General features: G+C 38.7%; 1 protein-coding gene across 1 annotated transcript in view; it reads left to right on the forward strand.

Moving 5' to 3' along the window:
* The window catches only part of sorcs2 (sortilin-related VPS10 domain containing receptor 2), a 413,959-nt gene that overhangs the window by 384,679 nt on the left and 10,171 nt on the right, over positions 1 to 19,109 (forward strand). Inside the window, exons 10-14 of the mRNA XM_036146243.1 lie at positions 1,082 to 1,228; positions 4,474 to 4,576; positions 7,082 to 7,158; positions 7,393 to 7,484; positions 16,697 to 16,804. Of these exons, the coding sequence (XP_036002136.1) occupies positions 1,082 to 1,228; positions 4,474 to 4,576; positions 7,082 to 7,158; positions 7,393 to 7,484; positions 16,697 to 16,804 (527 nt within the window). The remainder of the gene's footprint in view (positions 1 to 1,081; positions 1,229 to 4,473; positions 4,577 to 7,081; positions 7,159 to 7,392; positions 7,485 to 16,696; positions 16,805 to 19,109) is intronic.

Consider the following 19,109-nt stretch of genomic DNA (forward strand, 5'->3'; position numbering starts at 1 on the left):
AATCACCACAACACAACTTCACTTCCTTATTCTCACTATCAATAAACCCCATTATAAAGTCACCACTGCTACTTGGTCTCTTTTGCAATCATCTACTCTATTAGTAGCCAAGCAGTAGTGGTTGGAAACCACTGTTTTAAAGAATCAGCATAGAATACTATCAACAAGGCCGACATGGTTTGAAGGGAAATTTGTGTCGTCATTTAATTTCCTGTGTCACAAGATTGTGCAACATCAGCATAACCAACATATTTGGCCTTTTGCATACATGAAATCATAGTTATAGATCAGCCTATCAATCACCTGATGTTTGAAGTACTGGGAGAGCAACTGGGAAGCATCCCAAATAAATGCAACCTTAAACCTGAGTAAACGGTCAAAAGGTTCCACTCTTAATTGTTTCGGGATTTAACATGTGACATCTTGTTTTGTCTCAGTTTGTCTCAAATTAAAATCTACAACCCTTGGACAGGGTTGTAGATTAAGCATTAAACATTTTGAGTAAACTTTAAGATCACAGGAGATCAGTAAGGAGTGCTAGAATAAAGCTTTTGCAGGTGTCGGGGTCTAGCCTACATGGAGTTTGTGTGAGAGCAAGATCTTTATGTTATAACCTGCAAAATGATTCATTAGTCTCTTCAGGTGTGCTTAATGGTAACTTAAGAACTAGTTTTCAGACATTTCTACCATGTTGGCTGTTGCATCATTGGCTAAATCAAAGCCACCACTCTCCTTTAATTGTTTGTCCTTACTATGAAAATGTTATCAACACCCCCTTTCAAAAAAACGTTGTTTTGTGTTGTAACTTTAATTTTTAGGCGTCAGGTTCCTGTTAAATTAAACTGCAGATGTCTTTACAGGGAATGTTGCTTGTTCTGACTCTTTTCCACTCCACACTCCAGCCTACTTTTGCCTCAAACAGTGTTTGTAAAGAAAGAAAAATATCTTTTAGTCGCACAGATGTACGTAAACCTGCTTCACTGGGCATATATCTCTGCACATATTAACAGTGCTTAACAGATAGAATCCACAAAAGGTACTTTGTGTTTTCAGCATGTATTCATTCTGCTTTCTTTCCAAGGTACGAGGGGTGAAAGGCGTTTTCCTTGCCAATCAGAAGATCGATGGAAAAGTGACGACCCTGATCACTTATAACAAAGGGCGGACTTGGGAGCCCTTGGCGCCACCCACCACGGACATTAATGGCAAACCAGTCAGCTGTAAAGTAGTAAGTAGTCCATTTTTCATTCTTATCACCTACAACAGATATGTTTTAACACAGTTTATTAAACACCAGTGAAACTAAAACCTAAGTTATAAAAGCTAAACTCTGTGTTAGAGTTGCCCTTTGATGTAAAGCCAATAAACTCTTGTTCATTGCTACATTTTAAACTGACTACAAAGCACCAACTCATGGCCTATCTTAAACTTATCAGGCCATACTTAGAGGTCCTTTGAAGTTGTATGGTGCAGTATTTTTATATTATTTTGCTGATACTGTACGTCACAAAGACTTGGCACCAGTAAGTTAGCGAAATGAATGATGCGCACCAACGCTGCTATTCTTGCCTTACAAGAATAGCGAATATCTTTGAAATTCACAACAGGTTTTGTGCTAATCTTCGCAATCCTGTCTTGAAAAGTTTAATAAATATTCACAAACAACTCGGTACAATACCGCCTCCTTGTGTTTGGATGGTAGCATTGCATTGCTACAAATACTCCACAGAAATCTGTCGGGAGAGGCTGATCAGACCATGATAAAATGTCTTATAATTTCTGGATTAATATAGTTTCAAGCGTTACCGTTTTCCACCACTGTCAATGTTTTATCTCAATATTCTCAGCTGCACACCGCTCTTATAACACAACAAGGGGACACTCTCAGTTCTGAACAACTTCTATGGTATACCAACAGCAGCTTCTTAATAACATAGATGATGCAGAAAATCTTTCAGAGGCAGCTCTACATCGCGCCTTCATTAATGTTACTGTTGCACTCAGTTAAAATAGAGTTTAATGCTGTTCAACAGTCAGAGACCCACAACATTAATAAAAGAACTACACACAATGAAAGCAATCATTTATTCTGGATCAAATTTTAAGACTTCCAGCTCTATTGATAGAGGTCCTTTGAAGTTGTATGGTGCAGTATTTTTATATTATTTTGCTGATACTGTACGTCACAAAGACTTGGCACCAGTATGTTAGCGAAATGAATGATGCACACCAAAGCTGCTATTCTTGCCTTACAAGAACAGCGAATATCTTTGAAATTCACAACAGGTTTTGTGCTAATCTTCGCAATCCTGTCTTGAAAAGTTTAATAAATATTCACAAACAACTCGGTACAATACCGCCTCCTTGTGTTTGGATGGTAGCATTGCATTGCTACCATGTGCTGAAAAAACAGCCTTCTATTAAAATGGTAATCATACAACCTCATCCAATTCTAACACTTTGATGACTCTTTGAACGTTTGTAAATATTTAACACATCTAACACACAGGTTTAACACACCTAAATGTGTCAGGTCATCATGTAAATTGGAACATCAGACAGTGATTACCCACGTGGGAAAACGATGTACCCAGACCAACCTGCCTCTTTCATACTTCGTTATATTTATCATAAATTAACTGAGTGACTTTATTTTTTTTAAATGAAATCTCTCTAGGCCCACCCAGGTTGGATATTGCCTGATCTGTAGAACCAACTAATCAGTTCGGTAAAATTGATCTGACAATATGGAGACAACACACTGTGCTCTGATCTGTAGAAATTCAAAACCATGAAACAAAGTATCTGACATCTAACAGATCTATATCCAATTACAAAAATAGATAGATAAATAAATAAGTACTACTACTACTACTACTACTACTACTACTACTACTACTAATAATAATAATAATAATAATAATAATAATAATAATAATAATAATAATAATAATAACACGCATACAAAATAAAAAAGAGCATTTCAGAAAATAAAAATGGTGATGGTGAATCTCTGGGGCTGCTTTAGGATTAAAATTACTTGTTGCTGGAATTGATGAAACCCTGAATTCTGCTCTACAAAAAAGATTTGGGGCAGCCAAATCAAGGTCCACACTTGAATCTGATAGGGGCCTCGCCTTGAACAGGGAATTTATAATCAGAAACTCTCCTTTGTGGTAATGTATTCTAAACAATTTGACAAAGAAGAGGGAGCCCAGGTTCCCCCACAGCCATGTCAAAGATTCCTTGCCAGTCATCTCAAACACTTGATGGCAAAATCTTAATCTTACTTTTTCACATGTAACCAGACTGATTTAGATAACTTTTCTACCTTAAAAAACTATATCATGGTCAAAAGAGAACCTTTTTAATCTATTCAGTCTATCTTTGATATTAAAATATTTTTTTGATAACTCTGAAGTATGACAAACAGACAAAAACAGAAACAAATCTTTGAGGGGTCCAATACTTTATACAGCAGTGTAGATAATTCATAAGAAATCATTCAAAAAAAACAAATTCCCTTTTACTTGGTCGTTTGCACTGTGAACATAAAGGCGGGAAGGATGAGAGCCGTGGCGAGAGGAATGTGGGTGAGATGCTCGCCTGGTTCCACCATCCATCTTGTCAAACTTGCAGCTCTGCAAGGTTAGACAGCAAAGAGCCACGAGTCCCCCATTCTCTGAGATCCATACATCACGCCACGCTGGGAGATAAAGGGGGAACCAGCGTGCTCCTTTATTTGAACCATCGCTCCCCATCAGCTAAAAAAAAAATATGAAGGCAGCTGCAGATATCGGCTCGGCGCTCGTATACCACCTTTAAGAGACGCACGCAGAGTTACACCTCTGATACTGACCTTGTCATAACAATGGACTCGCCCATACTTCAAAAGAATTGCTTTGCAAAAAAAAAAAAAAAAAAATCTGCTGTCTCGGATTTAAGTTGCAACATCTATCAAGCGAGGAGAAGACTTCATTTCAAGCGCTGACATAAACACATATCGGCTGTGCGTTGCCATGAGTCACAACACCTCCTGGCTGGCTCAGCAGATGGATGTGTTATCTGATGTGGCATCGTGTCATGAAAACACTGTAAGGCTGGATCCATTATCTCCCACCTGTTGGAGATTGGCTCTGGAGAGGGATGACCTTGCTGCGCGAAAACGGTTAATCCTGTTGTCTGTGAAGGAAAAGTCAATGTTGAAAATATAACCAAGCGCAATCCAACATAGAGAGAAGCAAGCACGGAGTGTTCCCTCGAGATGGAGATCAAAGAGGTGATTAATAGAGCGGGAACCCTCGAGCTAAAGCGCATTTGCCGTGGCATCGTCTAGTTTTAATTCAGGACTCATCGAACGTGTCTGACTGTATGATGTCACTGCAGTAATCTTGGCTGAACTTTTTTTTTACACATACGACGTTGACGTTAAGATGGTGTTAGCTCATCATTGTCCCTGTGGCTCCCCTGCAGCCAGATTGCCACCTCCACCTCCACCTGCGCTGGGCAGACAATCCCTACGTTTCTGGCACCGTCCACACTAAAGACTCGGCTCCAGGTCTCATCATGGGGGCAGGTGAGTGAAACCATTTCTGTTTATAGTCAAACTGCTTTTGTTGTCCGTTTTTTTCACTGTATAAGCTTGTATAGCCCTGATACTTAGGAAGGAGCATTTGTTTAAATCATTGTCTGTTATCAACTTAGAATAGTTTATATCTTTATTAATTTTTTCTATACCTTGTCTGCTTATCTGTATTTTTTTTTTTTTTTACAAGATTATTACAGACACAAGCGCATACAGTCAGGGCTTATCGCCTCTTGAACACACTAACACAGATGCTAGAATTCAGCTCTGCCTTTAATATTGTGATCCCACATGAGCTGATACCCAGTCTGCTCTGCCTGGGGCTGTCCAGCTCACTGTGTTCATGAATACCTTCCTACCAGTGGTCCACCAGAGCTCCTCAAAAGTCTAAAAACATTTACAGGATTTGATAATATATATACAAATATATATATATAATATATATATATATATATATATATATAATATATAAATAAATATATATTTTATATTGGCTGGAAAAATAAATATTTTTCCAGACATTATATCCTGTCCTATTATCTAAAATTTATATCCCTTTATTTACCGGTAATGGAAGAAGATTTCTGGTAATAGGTCCAGAAAGGTACTGAATTTGGACATGAAAAAGCTTTGAATAGGAGACCAGCTGATCTGAGATCTGCAGAAGGAAGTGACGGAAAAGGCGCGTCCTTTTCTAGAGGAGCCTGAATGCTGGAGCACAAATACTCCACAGAAATCTGTTGAGAGAGGCTGATCAGACCATGATAAAATGTCTTATAATTTCTGGATTAATATAGTTTCAAGCGTTATTGTTTTCCACCGCTGTCAATGATTTATCTCAATATTCTCAGCTGCACACCGCTCTTATAACACAACAAGGGGACACTCTCAGTTCTGAACAACTTCTATGGTATACCAACAGCAGCTTCCTAATAACATAGATGATGCAGAAAATCTTTCAGAGGCAGATGTACATCGCGTCGTCATTAATGTTACTGTTGCACTCGGTTAAAATAGAGTTTAATGCTGTTCAACAGTCAGAGACCCACAACATTAATAAAAGAACTACACACAATGAAAGCAATCATTTATTCTGGATCAAATTTTAAGACTTCCAGCTCTATTGATATTTTAGTTTCCATTCAAATACCTTTCCTCCCAACACTGTTAGGGGCTATGGCACATTTACTTCAACTTAAAATATGAATATTGCCTACATGATTAATATAAAGTGAGGTTGGCACAAATTGTACACCTACAAGAAAATCAGTGTCAACTCATTTTTAGAAGGATGAGTGAAGCCAAATGCTGGCAAAAGATGATTGAGCATATCAGATATTTCAATAACCCCCACCACCCCATCATTAATTGCAAATGGTGAGTCTAGCCAATTAATGCTTTAGTTGATTGATTTTAAACATAACGACAACTTATAACTTAACCTTGCCTGATTAAACTGTATTTTCATACTTATATCTTGATTTGCTGCCACGTCGTTTTTTATGCCTGTTGGGTCACATCATAAATGCGCCCCCTCCCTTTTTTTTGGGTGTTTAATGAGTGCTGTGTGACATTACAGCTTTAATTCTCCATCAAATAACAGTCATATCACTCATGTATTTTAATTCTCTGCCGCTAACTCGCTTTTTCTGCAGCAACACCATTGTTTCTTTTTGTTAATTGTGGTTTAATATTCTCCATTTGCCTTCATCAAAGATTTCTAATTCCACTGACGGGAAATGCGCAATTTGAGCTTTCTTATTTCCTGCTGTTGCCATGTTTTCTTCATTCCATTGATGAGGGCTTCTTTCATGCTCTTTACTTAGGGTTGATTGGATGCTGAGTTTAGTTACCTGATTGATATCACCTGTTCTGAAACCAAAAACACAGAGTATGACAGAGTGAGGTAGAACTACTCAGAGTAGCTGCTTTCTACTCAGTGTTGATTGGCCATTCTTTCTAAAATGGGGCCCTGTGTAAGACAATTCTCCTTAGTTAGAAATCAAAATGTGCTTGGTTTAATCAAGTTTTTGCATTCCTTTAGTTCAAGGGCCAATTTATACTGACAAGGGACGTGAATATGCTGGAGTGAGGATTTTCTGCCTGGCTGAATAATAATAATAATAATAATAATAATAATAATAATAATAATAATAATAATAATAATAATAATAATAGAGAAGAAGAAGAAATTTCCTCTACGGAATCAAAACTGACAGAAATAACTACAAGCTTGTGTTACACAGTTTAATGTAGGGAAGCCTTGACTTTAGATTTTTCTTTCTTTACTTCTTTCCTTTTTTCACAAATTTACTAAAATAGAATTAATAAGTTTTTTTTTTTCAATCAATACATTAAAATTCTTACCAAAATGGTTGGAAAAACTTAGAAAAATGGTGGATTCTGTTGGTTTTGGGAAGATAACCAAATGAAAAAAAAATTGGATTAAAGTCCCCTCTTCCTGATGCAGCTCTGCATTTTTAATCTTTCCCACAGGTAACCTTGGCACCAAACTTGTGGAGTATAAGGAAGAGATGTACATCACTTCAGACTGTGGGAAAACATGGAGACAGGTACAGCATGTTCTCCCTTTACACCTATTCACTTCTCTACCCCTTACCTCCATGTTGCCTATCTCCTCCGAGGAAGAGAAAATCCCATTTCCATCCAGTATTCTTTGGAAAAAAAATACCAAACCAGTGACAGCTAGGTGGAATAATTGAACGTTTCAAAATTGATCATGAGAAACTCAAGCGATTGATTCCATTCATAAAGTAATTTTCACTCCTTAATCTTGGCTCTTGAAGGTTTTTGAACAGGAGCATCATATCCTGTATCTGGACCATGGTGGAGTCATTGTTGCCATCAAGGACACCTCTATTCCCCTCAAGATACTGAAGTAAGATTACAACAATTGTTTTATTACCAATTACATGACATTTTAGTTTCATAAAAAAAACTATAAATGACACACATTAGTTCAGTAGTTTCATTGAAAGGTGTGCACAGGGGTATGTACACCCGATGTAGAGCCCGATGTGTCCGCTGTTTGTTTTGTCAAAGTCCAATCAGTCAATAAGTGCAAAAATAAATCACAGGATGTCTGATTTTAGACAATAAAAACACCTATTTTCTCTGAAGTGGTCAAAGGTGGCATTTATGAGCAGTCAATAAGTATCTGAGTATTATAAGTATCTGAGCTTGCTGAGAGTATTAGGGTTTGAGAGATGCAAAAACATTACAAACATTTTTTGTTGTTTTTTCTAAATTTGTGATCTACCGCTTCCATTAGTTAAAATATATCAGTGTAGTGCACACTCCACAGATATTAGAATAACTTTTAACAATGCTTTGTAAAGTGGAGATTTTTTAAAAACTCTCTTTGTGGTGTAAATGTGTGGACTGAAGCATCAGGAATTATTTGAAATTATGATTTAGATGTCCTCTACACATATGCCCTCTATTGCTTATTATGCGTGTAAACTTCAACAGCACCAATCATTTTTATGCTGTTTTCCACATTTGACTCGCGTTGTCATGACTCTACCCAATAAATTTTACATATAAGAAGAATACATTAACTAAAGGTGAAAAATGAAATATCAGCTAGACAAAACAATCATTTTCATCAACAAATCCATTGTTAGCCAGTCTGATTATTGGCTTCATTTGTTGATATTTGTGTCAGATTTTCAATTAAAAGCTGTCACTGATATTGTTTATATCAATGGTTTTCAATTCACCTGAATCAAATGATTACATTACTTCCATCAAGGGCGGAAGAGGCCTCCTTATCAACATTTTAAGACAAGTGTGTGGAGAAAGGACAGTGCAGGACATGCAGGACAGTGGGTCCAGGACAGTGGGTCCTGAGGACCGCAGTGAACAGCTCTGCTTTGTATGGATCTTTGACTGAAGTCAAAGTGGTTAGCAACAGTTTGCTAAGTCTTACAGAAACATGACCGCAAAATTCACTGACTTTTATTGAGAACTTCATCCATGTAAATCTTCACTCACCAATCAGCTTACTTACTTTGCATGTGAGAATATTGCACACTTAAAGACTCAGATCAAAGTCTACATGGTCTCGACGAAAAACTTTGCTACAACTGTTCTGGGAGAGTATTTATGTTTGCACTGCTTTAGCAAACTTTCTGATGACGTCAATCCATGCCAACACTGTCTACTGGCACACCACTTCTGTTTTGACTGACCATGTTGTCAAAGACTCTCTTTAAAACTTGAGGAAAAATATCAGTTTAGGAAAACATCTAAAATAGTGTAGTTAACAGTATCAGTTTACATTAACTAGGTTTAGCCAGGTAAGAACCTGCTTGAATTGGCTGTTTGGAGCTGTGAACCTGTGGTAGGTAAAGTGTTTTGTAGCTGCTCCAACAGGGTTTTCTTCCAGAACCGCCATGTCTGTGGCTCCATCATTCTCCCTATTAACTCTTGACATCGCCCTTGTCAATTATGAAGAAAGTGTTCCCCACAGCATGATGGCACCGTCACAATGCATGGTGGGAATTAAGTTTTCAGGTCGATGCGGGGTGTAACTTCTTCCTCACATAGCGTTTTGCAAGTAGGCTACCGAGTTCAGTCTTGGCCTCACATGACCAGGGTACCTTCTTCAACATGTTTGCTGTGTCCAGGGGCTTAATCATCTTCTCATTAGTGAACGGGACAAATTTGTAAGAGGTCTATTGAGTGATTCATCACCCTGTCGCACCTCTCCTTTGTGGCTAAAGAACCACATAATCACTGAGAGTCAGAGTACAGCAACTGGGGACTGACTTCAGTTCTTTAAACTACATACTAATAAAATCTGTAGTTTTAGCTACAAATCTCTGAGTTGACACAATGACCATCGAACATCTCCTCGCTGACTCGGCTCTTTCTGTTGTGGCAATAACAATTTCTTTTAAATTTAGAGCCATAGTGAGCACAAGTTCTGATGAAAGATGAGTGAGTTTATTCCTTGCATCAACGAGCCAGCAATGTAACATGGGTAACAACCACATTGGTGCTCCTGTTAACTATCTTAACATGATATACTGGGACATATTAACTAATCATCATTTAGCTGACATCTGCATGGAGCCGCATTACTCAACTCACATGGTTTGTTTGGAAAAAACTGTGTAACGTTTGTTGCCCTCTGCTGACAGATATAGACTGCATTTACTAATTAAGTTTCTTCTTAATGAAGTTTGCTGCACTGGCTTTTTAAGGGGTATAAGAGTAAAGAAAATAAAAAAAAGTCAGGCTATACTTCCCCCCCCCCCCAAAAAAAAAACATGGAAAAAAAGTGCACAATTTTCTTCTGTTTCAGCTGTTTTGAGCCACTTTGTGTTAGTATATCTGTCACATATAATCCTAATAAAATACTGTGAAATTTGAGGTTGTGATTACAGGGGCACTCTGCTTTTGGAAGAATGCAAATCTGTCCAACATGTTTAGCTTTCAGTTCAGCATTGTAATCACAGTTAATTCTAGGGTCTAAAGCTCAGTTTTCTACCAGCCTCATTTTAAAACTTATCCTCCAAAATGTTAAGCTTTGAGAAGGATCTCCCATGATGCTTCAGGGCCAGCAAAAAGGCCATGGCAAATCATTGTATCCAGTCTCATAGAATCATTTAGCCCTGTGCCCTGTACAGCCACAAAATGGGACCCAATCTGACTTTGTGACAAATGCAAAGCCTTCTTAAAAACTGCCTTCTTATATCTTATTTGTGCTCTTAATGGCATTACATCTGCACCAGTAAGGTAAACCTATTTAGTAGCTTTCAAACAAAGCTGAATGAAAAAAACTTTTGATGTTGCCTGTAGCTGTAGAAAATGCAGACGTTTTCCCCAAAGCCTCTGCTAATTCCAGACACGTCTACAAGATACAAGGGTTATCACTTTGACCACATTTAACATGCTGTGTTCTCTCTAACGCTGCAACTAAAGATTATCTTAAGCGTCGACTAATCTATCGATCATTGTTTTCGATTAGTCGACTTATCCCGAATATTTTTTGTATGATCTCCATTATCACTTCAGTTGCTTGCAAAAATATTTTGACTATTTATTAGCTTTATAAAATGATCCTCCATAAAATATTAATTTTCAGTTTAACTGACATAGTTTATTGTTTTACATTTCTATACGTTTGCAGTCTGGCTTGTTCTCTTTAATTAGGCAATATTCCCAGCATGAATATTAAAAACGAGCAAATCATTCATTTCCAAATAAACTCCATTGCTCTAGTCAGACATTAAAGTTAAATAAAATTGTCTTGTATCGTGTATTTTCTCTTTAATCTCAGTCATTAATCTTAGTGATAAATGAACACTGAAATAAACCCATTAATAACCGTTGGATAACGTCAGATTGAATTGCAGCGGTAGATTCAAAACAGTCAGCCAGCTGGAGGCTGGCTCCCCCCACCCCCCCCCCAGCTTACAGCTGGGTGAAGGGCAGCGAGAACGGACATAACGGGCATTTCACAACTAAGCCACATCTTTAAACTGTCTACCACAGAGAGTGAAATATTGAGACAATGTTCATATATTGTTAAATGATGCGTCGACACATGAATTTTTGCATCAACCATTTTTCGTTATCGACATTCTCGATAGTGTCGACTAACGGTTGCAGCCCTAGTTCTCTCTGAGAAGGTTCAGGTGTTTTAGATCACGTTTTGCCATATGTGATCTCTGAGAATTTCCTCATGAAATTCGTAAAACAACACTTCACAAGAAGTTCCTGACTTATCGGCTCAGTCCTAAACGCATGTGCCTTCCACATTCCAGTTAACATTTATGGAGTAATGACATTGTTCCTTATCTAACGCAGTTCTGCAACCTTGGCATTCACTGGAGAAAGACGCGCTTTCCTCACGGCTCACATGGACTATCACAGGTTTAACAGGATGCTATCTCTTTGCCCTTAACGGGGAATGTTATAATGAAAAACCAAAGACAAAGATGTAATCAGAAGCACGGTTCAGAACCCTAATTCAGATGACCTTATCGATGGACTTTGTCTTTCACTTGATCTCAAAAGGCATTCATTCTGAAGGAAGACTTTCCTAAAAAACCTTAAAACCGAGCTGTGAAAAGAAGATTTCCCTTGAGAGAAAGCTAAAATATTAGTAAAACAATCATGATTTTAACTGTGCCATAACACAAAAGAATGAGCTCTTTATTTCATGTTTCTTGAGTCAGAAACTCTGTTGCATCCAATGCAGCAGTCCTGTTAAAGTCCTGGGTGTATTGTTTAGGAAATAACTTTAAAATGCGAAAAGAATAGAAAAAGAAAACACACAGCTAATCCCAGAATGCATTTTTCCAGAGTTGTGCACGCTGATTTATCGAATCTATTTTAAGCTGAAACTATTCTGCAGTTGAAGTTAAGTGGATCATTTGTTATTGCTGCAGCTCCAACAGGCACACAGCCCGTGTCGCCGATCATTCCGTAGCCCGTCTGAAGGCATCTCTCAGCATAACTCATTATGTGCTGCTGCCTCGTGCTCTGGGGGCTCCCAGGTCCCTTCTGACAAGACAGCAGGCCGATTCAATTTTAATGTGGTGAGACGTAGCTTTATTTGGGAAACTAGCTGTGTGCTATTAACCTAATAACGGTTAATTACCGTGAGTGATTGCTCCTTCAGCACCAGCTATTGAGATGTTGGCTGTTTTTAAGGTTTTCAGCTTTTTCCCAAAAATCCTGAAAGCAGTAATATTTTTCATGACAAGTAAAACAGCAGCCCATCTAAACTTGCAACATGCAGGACTGTGCATATAATGCACCCCCATGCAAGCTGACATTTATTAAAACTGTCCAGTCATCTAAACTCCAAGGAGACTTTTCTATGCTTCAGAAAAGCTGTTTTGAAAGACCAAAGTGACTTTTTCTGGAGCAAATGAGCTTAACATGCTCTCACTGGTCACTTTAGGAGGTTCACCCTGGGATGGACCCAGCCTTAGTGGTTAGAATATTCATTAAATATCTCAGATTACAAAGTTGTAAGACCAGTAGCTTTTCATCTTATCATTATGTGACGAGTTTAAGCAAAAAAAAAACAGGACCACCAAGGCCTCGTGATTATGTAACATCTTTCAAATCCATCACCTTGTCTCTAACTGAGGGACGATGAGAGCAGAACGAAAAATAAGAGCTTCAGCAATTCAAAAATACTTTCCATCATCTGTGCACCTGAACGACGGCAGCAACAATTTCAAACAATTACAAAGCTTCCAGACTCAGCATCCAACAGGTTCTGTTGTCAGAGAAGAGACCTCCAGCGTCGTTAGATTTAGCTATTCTTTGATGCATAATGAGGCTTAGCAACTGCATCCCTAGCAGCTTTGTTGATCTGTTCTGTTCTCCTCTCGCTGTGCTTGTTCACTGCTGATTATCTTATTGTTGTCCCGGTAAGAGCATCATTAAAACATACAGCCTTGTTGTGTAAGCGAGACACTGCTTGATTCCTCATTGATCCCTCTCCATCACACAGTCACACTTACTCAGCGCTGCTGCCACTGTCGGCAGCTGAGATTGTTGGCACGGTGACTAAAAGAGAGCAGATGGCTCCTCTTGTGTTTTGTTTTGTTTTTCCTGTGATTTATTCACAAAAAAGGAAACTAATAGAAAACTCTGTCTACGCCTGCATTTTGATATCGTGTATATTCTAAGCCCTTAATCTGAAGAAATCATATTCAGTTAACTCAGGTCAAAATGAAAGAAAGCAAGATTTCTTTTTTTCAAATCATGAGGAGCTTTCTGGATTTAGCCACATTGTACAGACATGTCTACAAGCTAATTATTCTAATATGCAGTGGAGTCTACATGCAATTTGCAGCGCATCCCAATCTTTTCCAAGCGTCGCCAAGAATCCTCCGGTTAGTTATATATCATATTTGGTGTCAACCCGATGACAAACTGGGGTGACACCAAATAAAGTAACACTGTCTGACGACAAGGCTAATAAATAAAATCCCCTCTTTGATAACTTCTAACAGTACATGGTAAAAACAATATGTCAATGGTATTGGTTATTGGGCCTACAGACTGGGTGAAGACCCCAGTGACAATGAAAAATTAGCCCAGAATATGGTCTTGAAGAAGTCCTCCGGTAGTCTTAAGAATGCAGGGGGGGTTGCCCTGGTAGCGGGCTATAATCCCTTCAAAGTCATAGCATTATGCTAGCCTTGTGCCATTTTCTGACAGTTTTGCTGGGTCAAGTCCCATTATGTAGCGCAATGGTCGCCATTTGTTTTATAAGTGCTCCTGCTATATAGACCATGCAAAAGAGCTGTGGTAGAGCATTTGAGGGGCAAGTAAAAAAGCTGGGGAACATTTAATCAGTACTACTGCAGAAGCATGATGACCTCGGAAGTAGGTTGGTTTATGAAAACAAAAGTAAACAAGCATGAAATGAAACTGAGGGTGACACCTGACATTGTTATATTTGCCTTGCCACATTAGCCCCCAATGTTAACTCATGCTAAAAACAGAAAGGTACAGATTGCCGTCTTTAAAACGATATTTGACTTCTCAGTCATCATCTCTATATCAGCGTGGAAATTACTAATATTGACGGTAATTGGACTGATTGGACTGCAATGTTGGTTGTTTGATATTTCCAGATGTCATGCATGAACACCTGAGTCAGACTAGCGTCCTGTCCAGGGTGTACCCTGCCTCTACCCAATTGACAGCTGGAGATAGGCACCAGCACCCCTCGCGACCCAAAAAAGGGATAAGCGTGTAGGAAAATGGATGGATGGATGGATGCATGAACAATTTAAAGGAGCCATAAGTAATATTGATACCTAGTGTTTTAAATCAGAATAATGCACAAAAAAGATACCTGCTCCTCGAAGAGGGTCGCACAGGTTGTCAAGTCAAGAGAGACGAGGACGTAGTGCAGCTAAATTTAAGATGACGGGTGAAGATGATTCAGGAAAAGTGGTTGTTAGACAACATTGCTTTGTATCCATCCATCCATTTTCTTACTCGCTTTATCCCTCATGGGGTTGCGAGGGGTGTTTGTGCCTATGTCCAGCATTTCAATGGGCGAGAGGCGGGGTGCACATTGCTTTGTAAATTAGGTGAAACTGTTTTCTCAGAAAATAAAAAAAACAACTTGGGCTTATCTGTTGAAAAGTAACTGCCAACTCTGCATCCGTTTTGCGATTAATTAGGTCTTTCACGCCTCTCCGTCTTTCGAACAAGTTGCCAATTTTAATCCTTTTTGTAGCCCGCATTAGATCATTTACCCTTTTTGAAGGTGCCGAGACTTTTTGGGTATTGTTGAGACAATTTCTGGTCCGCTTCTCTTACTGACTTCCATGTTTTTAGGCTATTGCACTTCTGCAAACTTAAAGTATTAAATGCTGCGCTCTGTTGTGGCAACCCTGGGAACTCTCATATGATTGGCTCAGGAGCCAGGAAGTAAACACATGCTACAAACTGTCTGCACCAAAGTTGTTTTGCACCGTACTGCTAGGTTCGAAAGAGAAAAAAACTTGACTAAGACATTGTTGATGGAGAGACCAACTCTTTAAAGAGAATGTTACTTCCATCCGGTGTGTCAAATTATTTTATTTAATTTTACAGTAAATTTCCTACTTATTTCTTCTTTAAATGTTAATCAGATATTCAGTGTCTCACAGCAGAAAATGCTCATACCTCACACTAAAGATACCAAAACTCTCAGAGAGTGTTGGTAGCAATAAAATCACAATCCAGTTGTGTGCATTCCTACTTAAGTGCTATATTTATTATAAATTGAAGGCAAAGGTGAAGTATATGTAAAAGTAAATGGTTTGTTGAGAACAGACTGCTTTTCTCAGCTATTACAGCTCAAAATAACTTTGTCAAACTGGACACACTGTAAAAATAAAATAACTTGCATATTTTTGGATTTTCTAAAGCACAGTGAAATGGTTTTATTATTCAGCTGTCATTGTGTCACATTGGAGTCCATCATTCAGTTGCAATGTTGAACAACCTTCAAAAACCATATTTAGAGTTCAATATCAAGTATTTGGGGAATTACTGAGATCCTCTATCTCACTTGTAAAAAAACAAGTAAAGATAATTGTGTGGCCTTTGGCAAAATGAATCACCAACCCGGTATAGGGTAGTGTAGGTCTTTGCTTAGTTGAGGTATCACATTAAAATAAACGTATCAAACTACTAAAAGGCATATGAGTGTCACATGAACCATTTTTGGATGCATAAGATAATCACTTTAGTACGTTTTGAAAAAAAGATGATGCAAAGGTTTTTAAATTGCCGTGATAAAATGTGACTACTTTGCACATTTGACTCGTAGCTGTTTTGGGAGGTCTTTGCTTGGCCCTCCACTATTACAAGAGCTGAAATGAAACATTAATGGTTCACTGATCCAAGAAGCCTTAGAGATATGGGAGTTAGGTTTTCATCAAGAGTGCTGGGTGGAGATTTGTGGCAGATAAAAGATGTCTGTAATAATTTTTTTTGCACCTTGGTCTCTCTGGGGCTTTTAAGTTGTTGGTTTTTCAGCTTTCCCTTCTTGGATATGTGACACAGGGAACTTTCACCACTTCCCTCGTCCAACTTTTTATACGGGTTGAACATTTTCTAAAATCAGTTGCTCTGATGCAGAAAGGTTTGTCTCCGTTGTGGCCTGAGAAAGTATTTTTTCTTTTAATCATTTGAAGTAGAGTAATCTTTGGGTGGACGAGCTACCAGAAGTGAAATTACATCCATCAGGCTTTGTTTTAAATGATGTGGATTAACCCTGAAGATAAAAGATCAGTTTATTTGTACTACTATAGAAATAAATGTGAATGGAATATGAAACATTCCGCTTAATGCAAACTCCATGAAAGACAGGTTTAATCACAATGGGTTAATACAATGCAGTTGATCCAGTTTGTAGGATTTCAATTTTCTTCCACAACAAGGCAGAAATAGTTGCAACGGCCCTTCATACTTCTCCAAAAACAGTTTTAGCTTCTGTTATTTCCATTCCTAATCTGACACAGTTCCAGTTATCTTAGGCAAAGAAGACTTTACCTTGTTGATATTTCTCTGAGTAGTAATGATTATAAATACTCCCTTTTCTTTCCTTAGGTTTAGTATCGATGAGGGGAGAACGTGGAACACTCACAACTTCACCAGCACGTCTGTGTTCGTCGACGGACTCCTGAGTGAACCAGGAGACGAGACCCTGGTCATGACGTGAGTTAACAAACGAATCGCAAAGCCAAAGAAAAATCACTCTCATCTTTGTTGGCTTTAACTGACATTCACTCAATCTTAGCAGGACATTTTGGATTCCAAAACCGGAGGATTATTTTCTCTGTATCTTGTGAAGTTTATATTGAGGAATAGACTGAGAGGCAGGAAAAAGTTCAAAAATTGGGAGACCCAATTTTTCTTGTGTGGCTCTTGCTTCTTCCTTTTCACAAGCCTTTCTCATGTGGATCATTTAAACATTAAAATGTCATTAACAGGAACCCAGTCCTTTTTTTTTTCTGTAAAAGAAACAGAAAAGACTCCTTCTTGAGTCATGATCTCTTTATTTATTTGGATCATTACATAATCTATATACCAACTTACCTGAACTACTCTGAGAAAAGCTGATTCTCCCTTTAAAGGCTTTGTTTTTTACCGAGAAGAGTCAAATGATGTGTCTTCTTGATAGAAAAAAGTCTGCAGTGCGTTTTTCTTTCACAGCACTTGAAAAGCATTATGCTAAAAGGTTATTATGGATTTTTCTTTTTTATTCAGAGTAATGCCAAATACAACCTGTCTACCCTGGCCCTCAGAGCTCTCCTCACACTTTCTGCTTTCTGCTTGTTTCTGATGAGTTATCTGACAGAACCTCCCGGGCTGCAAACTATATTCAAGCGTGGGGGCTCAAGTTACTCTTCCATCACAACACTTCTTTGGCGATTTGTTGGAGCGGGGCAAGCAATTTCGTGGTGCTAACTGCAGCTGGTCTCACACCTGATTTCCCTCAAAGCTCCCCTCTCTGTCTTGACCTCTAAATTGCCATTACAGTCGAGGTTGACGGGAGAAAAAAGCCCAATCAGCCCCATGGCCTTCCTTCCTGTCTTTTCTCTCCTCTCTGACATTTTACCCATACGGTTTGGATCGGTTTCCTGCACTTTTTGTGTGTTTCTCCCTGCTGGTTCCTTTGTCCGCCAGCAGCAGCCAGTGAGGCATAGCAGATATTTGCTTATTGTGACATTTCCGTTTTCATGCATATACCATATATGGTACACATCACAGTAACACCTAGAGTTAAGGCTTCACAATTTGTACAAATAAGTATCATCATTTCTTATATAATATAGACAATTATCCTTGATGTAGTTTTCTGACTGACGCTAGCCTCTTTTGCCACGCCAAACACTTTCAACATCGGCTTGGCCCTGAAATATAGTTACAGGCTTGCTTGTTTATTGGAGAGGCTAAGTCTCGCTGAACAGACATCATTTCTAACAAAAAAAAACTCCACTTGACAATTCTTTATAGCAGCCAACAACAATTGCCATAGTGGTAAAGCTTACAACACTAGACTAGAGAAGGATGCGGAGGATCTGTGATGCTGTGGGCGTGTTTCCCTTTCAAATGACCAGTGAACCTTGTTGGAGTGCATCATGAGCCCTTTGAAACACAAGGTAATTTAAAGGGGAGATATCAAGCTTTTAAATACTTCCTTTTCACATTTAAATCATTCAGTTGTGGTCCTCAGGTTCGACTGAGAGCAACTCGTTTTGGTGCTGTCTCTTTAAATCTGAAGGAGGCACTTCACATCCCACCCACTTTTTTTTTTTTTAGGGCTTTTTACCAGTGATGCTAATACTTGTAGCTGGCCCTGTAATTAATTTTTTTTATCTTATTTTACCTGTAGTCTTTTAGCTAGATTGATGCCAAAAACGTTAGTGTATTGGACTGTATAAAATTGACAATTTCTTGATAAGGCTAAACTCTGGTGACATCAGTAGAAAGCATCCTCAGACCATATAACCTGTTACACTTTCAAGGCTTCAGATAATTTTTTGGGGGCCTGAATGTGGCTCCTCCCTTTTGCTAATTCCTCCATCTGACAGCAAAGTCAAGCGAAAGATGCCACATCATCTCAGACTCCACGCCTGGATTTACAGATAAGACCATCTTTCAGTTGTAATCTGCTGAGAGGGGCAAAATCCATAAACACTAGGATACACTCAGTCTCTCTCTCTCTCTCTCTCTCTCTCTCTCTCTCTCTCTCTCTCTCTCTCTCTCACACACACACACACGCTTCAGCATATCGGTTCACTCACAATTACCTCCCATGTCGATGAGTTGAACACACACACACAGATATATGCGTTCCTCATCTGGCTCTGGAAAGATGGGGTGTGAGGGGTGTTGAGGGCAGCACCTGTCTGACAGATTAGCTAGGCTCTATTTCTTAGCCATGGAGTTTCGATTTTTTTGACGCCACAGTGTGCCATCCCACAGTAAGTCTTTGAGCAGTGACTTAGCACCAAGG

Source organism: Fundulus heteroclitus, chromosome 14 (assembly GCF_011125445.2).
Source record: "Fundulus heteroclitus isolate FHET01 chromosome 14, MU-UCD_Fhet_4.1, whole genome shotgun sequence".
In the NCBI taxonomy this organism is placed as follows: Eukaryota; Metazoa; Chordata; class Actinopteri; order Cyprinodontiformes; family Fundulidae; genus Fundulus; species Fundulus heteroclitus.